Source organism: Chenopodium album, chromosome 4 (genome assembly GCF_948465745.1).
Source record: "Chenopodium album chromosome 4, dcCheAlbu1.1, whole genome shotgun sequence".
NCBI lineage: Eukaryota > Viridiplantae > Streptophyta > Magnoliopsida > Caryophyllales > Amaranthaceae > Chenopodium > Chenopodium album.
Genome location: NC_137837.1, coordinates 77768663 through 77777998, shown reverse-complemented (window position 1 = coordinate 77777998; position 9336 = coordinate 77768663). Strand labels below are relative to the sequence as shown.

General features: G+C 33.6%; 1 protein-coding gene across 1 annotated transcript; it reads right to left on the bottom strand.

Annotated features, from left to right (window-relative positions):
- Window positions 1–399: 399 nt before the first annotated feature.
- On the bottom strand, window positions 400–2217 carry LOC145629415 (ethylene-responsive transcription factor 3-like). Its single transcript, XM_081682012.1, has one exon. It carries the CDS (start codon window positions 1831–1833, stop codon window positions 1078–1080), a length of 756 nt encoding a protein of 251 aa, XP_081538138.1. The 5' UTR covers window positions 1834–2217; the 3' UTR covers window positions 400–1077.
- Window positions 2218–9336: the final 7119 nt, after the last annotated feature.

Below are 9336 nucleotides of genomic sequence, written 5' to 3'. Positions count from 1 at the left end.
ATGTTCAAAACCCTCTATTGAAGATCCATATCGAATTGATGCAAGATGTAAAATGAAGCATATTCATCATCTGTAAACTAGAAGAAAGAATCACACCAGAACGATTTCACCTGCTAAAATATGCACATTACAGATTGATCTAATTTTGAGCTTAGATTGTTAATCTTCACAAACACAATAGTGAGAAAAGGCGCAAAATGTTCAAATTAGCCGAAATGTATTCCACATTTGATAAACACAATAGTATTATGTCAAGCATATACACACAATGGTAAGATAATTACAAGTTCATGAACAACAACAACAAAAGCAGAAGCTCAAACTCGGATTCGAGCAATCGAAAACAAGAAACAAGAAAACAAATAACGAAACTCGAAACTCAAAACTCCTTCATCAACATGTAAATAAGAAATTTTGTTTTCTCATTCATTGATAGAAATTTCCTCTTTATCTCTACAATACAAGTGATGAACAACAAGGGGGTTGAAGTTGAATGAAAAGGGGGAGTATTAGCATTGATCTTTCTAAACAAGACCTAAAATACCCCTCCTTCAATTTCATCAGATCTCTTTTCTCTATTAGTAATACAACTCTCTAATCTTCAACCCCCAATCAACAACAAACACCATTTTTGTAATCTCATTTTCTCTCTCCTCTGAAACCCCCAGATCTCATATAATCACTATTTCCCCCCTAAAATCAAAGGGGGAAATTTTTATAACCAACCAAAAAAAAAAAAAAAAAATTAACAAGAAACTACAAGTTAATCTTCTCCCAACATCATTCATCATATGATATAACATCATACCATATCATATCATATATTATGATTATAATATATGATGATATATTCTCATACCCATATTTCATTTTTCAATTTCAATCTTCCCCATTTTTTCAATTTTTTTTTTCTGTTCTTCCGCATAAAAATTTCAAAGAACATAAAATTAAACCCATAGTAGAGAGAAATGGAAGAAATAGAAAGAGAATCACTCAGTTTTTTTTCCTTCTTCATCAAATTCCTTCTTCCCAATTTTTTTTTTTCGTCATCAAATTATTACCATTATTTTTTTACCGTTAAAGACAAAGCGCCGTCGTCGGAAAATCCTCAAACCCGAGAAAACACCCGTCAATCTCCGGCGGCGGAAGATTCAGATCGAACGGCAAAGGCTGCTTCAAAACCACCTCACTATTAAATCCAACGGCTGCAGACGAAGAAGCAATATCACCATCCACGTCATCAATCACCGACGACGACGAATCACAATCGCTCCGACAATCCTCCGCCGTCACCGGCGCGTGAACAACACGCGCTTTCAACGGCGGCGCGTGGCGAATCCGAATAGCCTGCGACGCGCTGTACGACTCAACGGTACTACTCATCCCACTCGACGCCGGCCGTTGGATCATCTCGGCATCGCTGCAACCACCACCACCGTCGGTTCCATGATGATAAGGGTCAACCAAAACGGCGTCGTTTCGGTAGAACGGAGAAGGGTGGTTTAAAACGTTGTCGTTTTGATGGTGGTTATTAGAGGAAGAAGGTGGGAAGTTGGTTTTAGCTTTGGGGCCACGGAGTTGCCGTGCGGCCTTATCGTAAGCCCGTGCAGCGTCTTCTGCAGAATCGAAGGTTCCTAACCAAACTCGGGTTTTCTTCCACGGGTCACGGATCTCCGCCGCGAATCTACCCCACGGCCGTTTTCGAACTCCTCGGAATTTTACATTTGAATTTGAGCCGTTGATTCCAATCGCCGCCGGTGGGGGATCCAACGGTGTAGATCCATTCTGGGTTTGGGGTTGGGTTGTCTTAGCCGTTGATCTTCCTCTTCTCATGATTGATTGGATTTTCGAGGAGAGAGAAAATGAATGGATGAATGGGTGGTTTTACAGAGAGAGAAAGAGGAGATAAAATGGAAGGAAAAGCTAAAAGCTTTGTCAAATAGTGGGTGAAAAAATGGGGGATTATATTGAATTTCAAAAAAAAAAGGAAAAAAAAATTGTGGGTATTTTTTATTTATTAAAAATAAAAATGGGGATTTTTTTGCAGTGATTGTTTGTTGCAGGAAGAAGAAGAAGGTGGTGGTGGTTGTAACAATGGCAGTTCCTTTTCTCTCTCTAGAAAATGGAAAAAATTCTCTCTCTAAAAGGAAGAGGAGGAATGTGTGGGTAGGAGGATGGAAGGCATATTTTCTCTCTCCTCCTCTTTTTTTCTGAGAGGAAGGAAGTCTTTGAATCTTATTTTTCTTTTTATTTTTGGGTTGGTTTAATAATTTTTATTTTTATATGAATTGATTTAATAATTTTTATTGCGTTTTGGCATTGTTTTTGGTTTGCTTTCTCGAAATCTCTACCTTCTCTTCGCTTGCCCCCACAAACCGACTACTCTACTCTACCAGAAAATAATTTAAATACGGTTACCGTGTACTCGGTATGAATGTATTCATCATCACTGTATTTGTACTTGTGCTTTTTGGATGCAGGGTCCGTTCTCATTGACTGAACTCAACTGAATTGAAATGAAATGAATATTTTATGAAAAAGAAATTTAGGAGTTGAACTAAATTAAACTGAACTGAACCGAACTGAGGTGAGCTGAGCTGAATTTCAACGTAAGAGAACGGGCCCGTAGATTATTAATGTTTAAGCCTTTAAGGTCAAAAATATCTGATTAGTTTTAGTTGGTTAAAGTCTTAAGAGGACAAAGAATATGTTTTACGGTTTAACTTTTGAAGTTCAAAATAATGTGATGTACAAGTTACTAGCATTAGTTCGTTAAAAATTTTCAAGGAATGAAGAATTCGAGATACTAAAGTGTGTTTGATTTGAATGTATTTTACAGTTTAAGCGTTGAAGGTCAAATAATATGTTGTACGAGTTATTAGCATTAGTTCGTTAAAGTCTTAAGGGAATGGAGAATTGGAAATACCAGTGTGTGTTTGATTTGAATATCTTTTACGGTAATATGTAGTATCCTTTTAATAACAGAGCAGGTACTCAACTTTCATTTATGATACACCCGCCAAATCTTTATCAAAAAAAGGTAACGTTAACAGTTATGAGCTATTTGGATTTCATAACGAACTGGATATTCAATTCTCCTTGTAAGACACTCGCCAAATTCTTATATAGTGAGGTAATAATATTGAATCATTTGAAAAATTTTGGTAACAATTTATAAGATCAACTATAATTTATAACACATCCGCCAAACTCTAGTTCGTTAAAATTTTCAGGGAACGAAGAATCCGAGATACTAGAGTGTGTTTGATTTGAATGTTTTTATAGTTAAGCTTTGAAGGTCAAAATAATGTGTTGTACGAGTTATTAGCATAGTTCGTTAAAGTCTTGAGGGAACGGAGAATCGGAAATACCAGTGTGTGTTTGATTTGAATATGTTTTACAGTAGTATGTGGTTTCTTTTTAATAACAGAGCGGGTACTCGACTTTCATTTATAACACACCCACCAAATCCTTTCAAAAAAAGGTAATTATATTAACAGTTATGAACTATTTAGATTTCATAACGAACTAGATATTCAACTCTCATTTGTAAGACACCCGTCATATTCTAATATAGTGAGGTAATAATATTGAATCATTTGAAATCTTTTATAACAATTTATAAGATCAACACTCATTTATAACACGCCCGCCAAATTTAATCAAAAAAGGTATATGTATTAACAGTTATGAACCACTATTATGAAAATCTTTTGTTAAGATAATCAACTCACGTTTATGACACACTCGCCAAATTTTAATTTAAAAAAAGTTTCTATATTAACAGCTATGCAATGCCAATACGTAAATCTCTTTTAAAATGGAAATTACACTGTGTTTTGGATTTGTACACTACAAGTTCTCAAGTAAAAAATTTATATTATCAATCACCTATTATATGTAGATCTTTTATTGTGTAATCTCTAGAATAGTTAAAGTGTCAAACTAATGTACGAAACAATAGTTAAAGTGTCATATTGTATGTGAATTATGTAAAAAGTCAAATTGAAATACGAAGATAAAAGTTAAATTCTATCTGTTACTGAATTGACATATTTGTAGAATTATTGTATTATTCAATTGTTGTATATGAATCAAGCAGTCAATAAAGTCACCGAGTGAGGTTCATCTTTGGGGCTAAATTCTACAAGTACTTCTTAAAATGGAACTAATCTAGGGTTCGTTTGACTATGCCAATACTTCATCACCTTTTTTTTAAAAAAAATAATGCACTTATATACTATGGTCAAATTAGCTCATTAACAAACATGTTAAATTAATTGTAATGGTAAAGGATTTTCACCTCTAAAATTGGGAGGATTCAATATTATAACTTCTTGGTAACTAGGTAAAATCCCAACCAACTACGCCAAATTTTGTTTGATACTCCGTATTCAACATTATCGTGGAAGCCAAATTAATTTTTACAGTAAATGGGATGTAATTCGCCTCCCAAAGACGTGTGACAGAAAATTGAATTGATTTTTGATTTGGTCCGTGCCCAATAAAAGAGTGCCTGTGTGTGTGGTATGCAATTAGTAATCCAATTTTTAATCAAGATTAAGTGCTGATTAAAGAGTAAACGACAATTATTGGTGGTCAATTTACAGCTTGCATTACATTCTTTCCTTCATTTTTCACCCAATTAATCATAATTTCACTTGATTTATCATCATTCTTTTCTTTTCATGGACCTGTTCCTTTTCGAGCTATAACTTTTAAATTCTCCGCTCTAAAGTATAGTTAGGAGTAACATTGTTCTATAATTAATGGGTATATACGAAGTATACCAAGATATTTGGTTGTATACCTGTATTACTTATTCGGTTCTTCCCTAGCTTGATAAATAATGTGCCAAATTCGATGGATAAATAATGTCATTTTAAGGATACTACAAGATATTGACCGTTAAGGTTATTATTAAAATTAAGTAATTAACACTTTGTAGTTCATATAAACAAGTTGTAATTGAGCTAACACCTTAGGAAATTTTTTTAAAATAATAGAAATCTAACCTAATACTCTGTAGTTCATATTTAGAGGCAAAAGGGCTCAAAGGACTAATATACAAGTATTTAGGTTTTAATATTACATACTTGGGGTTGATGACTTGATGTACTTAGTATATAGTATATGACTTTCTCCAAAATGACTCAGTCGTATGAACTTTAATCAAAAAAGTTCTGAAGGAACTATTAGAGGGGGATGAAATTTGAACTCGTTATTCTTTTTGTCACACCCTTGACAGAGTTGACACTATGTTAGGAAACCAACTAAACAAAAAACTTAAGCTAATAATTAAAATCCATGATATTGATTTTATACAGATAACATTGTTATGTATGAGAGACACATGGCGTTATCAAACATGCAATTATATACAAAGTATTATCCATGTAAGGAAGCACCATACTCAATGCTTCCGTATTCACCATAATTTGCCCCATGGTGTCCCATTTGATTTTTTGTCACAAAATTGGCAGAAAACTATGCTTATTTCGAGCACTATATGTCTATAAGATCGAAACATAACAGCATAACTTAAAGAAATCACGAGAATATGCTTTTAACCATTCCTATCAACATTAGAAATTTGATTGGTATGTCACCATTAAAATAATGTTTGTACAAATTAAAGTCCCTTAAATATGTACATTAATGTGGACATCAAAGTATAGTTTACTAATTAATTTGAATCATCATACTTTTTAACTAATGGGAGTGACCAATTGGAAGAAAGTGGAGTTGGTTTAGGTACTGGATATTCGTATTAATCTTCTAAAGCTGTATGTATCCACATTCCACTCTCATATTAATCCACAAATTTTGACTCAAATCTTATTGCTAAATGTAACTTTCATTTGTGGCTTACGAAATCTCTTGAACTTATTCTGCATACTAAGTCACCGCAAAATATAATGCAAACTAAGCTTATGACCAAACATCTACAGTATTATACACGTTGTGTGTCAATGTGTATGGAAGATGATGTTTGATAACTCTATGGGGTCGAGCACAAGCCCTTGCCACATTGGAGGAGAAATTGACCACACCTAATTAAGCTTAGCTGGTAAGAAAAAATTAAATCCAGTGGCAAAATTTCATGATCTTTTAGCCAAAATTACTAGTTCTGTTTGGGGAGAAATTGACCATATCTAAGCTTAGTTTGGTAAGAAAAAATTAAACCCACTAGCAGAATTTCACGATCTTTTAGCCAAAATTACTAGTTCTGTTTGGAGCAAGCTAGCTGCGCTAAGTAGAGGACATTTGACCTCATCATGTTGGATTACTAGTTCTGTTTGGGGAGAATTGACCGTATCTAAGCTTAGCTTAGTAAGAAAAAATTAAACTCACTGGCAGAATTTCACGATCTTTTAGCCAAAATTACTAGTTCTGTTTGGAGCAAGCTAGTTGCGCTAAGTAGAGGACATTTGACCTCATCATGTTGGGAGTCTGTAGAGGATCAATTGGGGATGGAAATGTGTATCCTATCCAAATTGCAAGATTAAAAGGCATCGCACATTAGGGGAGGAGAGTTGAAAATTTAAATAACATACATGTGAGCTAAGTTATCCCACATTAGAGAAATATTCCGCATAATAATAGAGATAAAATAGGTAACATATATGATCTCTACATCAGAGGTAGCATTCAGGTGGGTGTCAAATTGAGTCAATTTTGTTTGGTTCATATTCAAGTTGCTCGAATATATGGATTTTGGTTCGAGTCAGGTCGGATCGAGCCATTTTCATTTTTATAGTCAATATTGTATTATTAACATAATCGATCACTATTATATATTAGAAACAATGATTATATATAGGGTTGGATAACTTGGATTAGATCGAACCAGTTATGAGTCAAGAATAAATTAGTGATTTCTAGTAAGAGCCGGGCCTCAATTTAGCTATTTCGAGTACGTAAGAGAATCGAACATAGGTTGGTTTTGCCAAATCTTGTCTAGCTCCCGCCTCCGCCTATTACCACTAATTTTTAGGATGGAACCCTAATTATCTTAGACAACCCAATGGAGCTTGTGACATTTCTCGATCATTTCTTAACCTTATACGAAAGTATTTAATATATAAACAATTGGATATTTCATAACCTACCTAAGACATTCAAAATACTAAGGAACAACTTTGAGAATCATGCATCCACTTAGGTGTGATTTCTTGTTAAATTTAATTATTAAAGGCCCTGTTAGCATTAACAATGGTCCTCGGTGATCAGTATCACCCATTGTATTTGTTAACTATTCTTTCAAAATGGTTGGTAGGTTTGGTCAATTGTATTTGTCGGGCTTGTGCCCAAAATCCAATAAATTGAGAACTTAATTTGTTAGAAAGTATTGACTCTAGTTAGTAAAATGACAAATAGCTATAATATCAAATTATGTTTTTTAAAAAATGAAATAAAAAATAAAATTTGACAAGTCATTGGTTAAAGTTTTAGACGTGTCACATTATAGAGATTGTAAAATTTGTTAACAAAAATTAGGATTAGGACTTTGATGATCCAAATTTAATTAATATACATGTATGTATTGTTAACCATGGGATGGAATATTAATTAGTAAACCTCATCCACCAATCATTTGTAATGGACACTTAACACAATTGGCTATCAATCCATATCATATAACCATCCGGAGTTTTAGTGATAGAAGATAAAGATATCATACCATACATTGATCTTAAGTTCGTTCTTAACCGGGCTTTGACTTACTAAGGTTATTATTCCGAATAGTGTGACGATAATGATTTACAAAAATATAGCTTTTAAGAAACTTGTTTACGAGGTTTTGCATTAGAATGAAACTTATTTACGAAAATATAGTCCACGTAGGCTTGGGGATACATTTGGGGGTAATTTTTTTTGTCTAAAACCGCTACTTGAGGTAGCGTAGCGGTTTGTCATTAGTACTCTAAGTAAAGATACATTTAATCAATTTATGAAGGGTAAAACCGCTACCTCAAGTAGCAGTTATAGTACATAAACCGCTACTTGAGGTAGCGATTTTACTTTAAAAAATAAAAAAAATAAAATAAAAACTTATCCGAGCCTATGTGGACAGTAATTTCGTAATTAAGTTTCATTCCGACGCAAAAGAGTAAATAAGTTTTAAAATAACCATACTTTTGTAAATCATCCTTAAATTACCATAATATATGATGATTCGAGTTGTAATGAAGCAAACAAAAGAACTTTGACGATGTGTATATTCAATTCACAACCGACATATTATCAGTAATACAATATTATTAATCAAAGATGTACAATAAGGAAAAGTTAGTAAGTTTTAGGTTTTCTCTTTTCATTGGGTATTCAATAAACAAAAGATGTTTAGGGTAAAAACATCTCTTTCACGTGAACCAAAAAGAAAAGGTAGCAAGTTTTATGAAATGCTAACACGTGGCAGCTAGGTGCCAACTCAACTTAAGTGGTCAATTAGAGTTTGACATAGTGAAATTTGACACTTAAAAGGTGTATCAATGATTAAAAAAATTCGATACAAAAGAGTTGTTCAAGTTATTCAATATTCAATTTAAATGGTTAAAGTGTTGAACCCTAAATTACATTTTCGTTGTGAATTCAAACACATATCTACTCGCACTATGAGTACATTAAAGGTTTATCGGTTCTCTCAAACCAGACTAGTTAGAATTAAAAAAAAAAAAAAAAAAAAAGGAATCCAAAACCAAAGGTAGGCACGAGTATGTCATGCTCAAGCAAGCCGACACACGAGTCTACCTATTGTACTCGGCAACTCGCGTCAAACTTGTGCTAAATTTAAAAAATTATTATAATACAACTGTACAATTTTCATGATCAACTACAATGCCTCTTATCTTGTGTTGAACTTGTGATGGGCTCGTGCTAGGTTAACCACGCCGAAGCTCTACTTAAAACACAATAAACAGCCCAAGCTCTATTCAAAACACTTTAAATAAGGTTGAGGAGAGTGTAACCCCTCCCAAAAAAAAAAAAAAAAAAAAAAGAAAGGTGAGGAGAGTGCAAACTTGGTTTGGATGGAGGGTATAATTGTACTGGTATGAGTTATTGGTTCTGTCAACGTAAGAGAAAGTCAGCTTGTGGTATGGGGCCGGGTGGTTCGAAACACAGATTTACAGAATTTAAAAAAAGAAAGAACCCAACAAAGAAAATGGGCCCCATAAAGTGTGTACTCAACTCGTAATACGCGCCAACATATCACGCTTAGCCTGCCCATAATCTTCCACGAGCTCTAATAAGCCAACCATAGCCTGACACGTTTTTGGAAGACTTTATTTAATTTTTTTTAAATGAAAGTTTGTAAGTGATGAATTAATTATT

Coding starts and splice junctions, on each gene's coding strand:
- LOC145629415 (XM_081682012.1), bottom strand. CDS start 1,833: ATGAGAAGAGGAAGATCAACGGCTAAGACAACCCAACCCCAAACCCAG.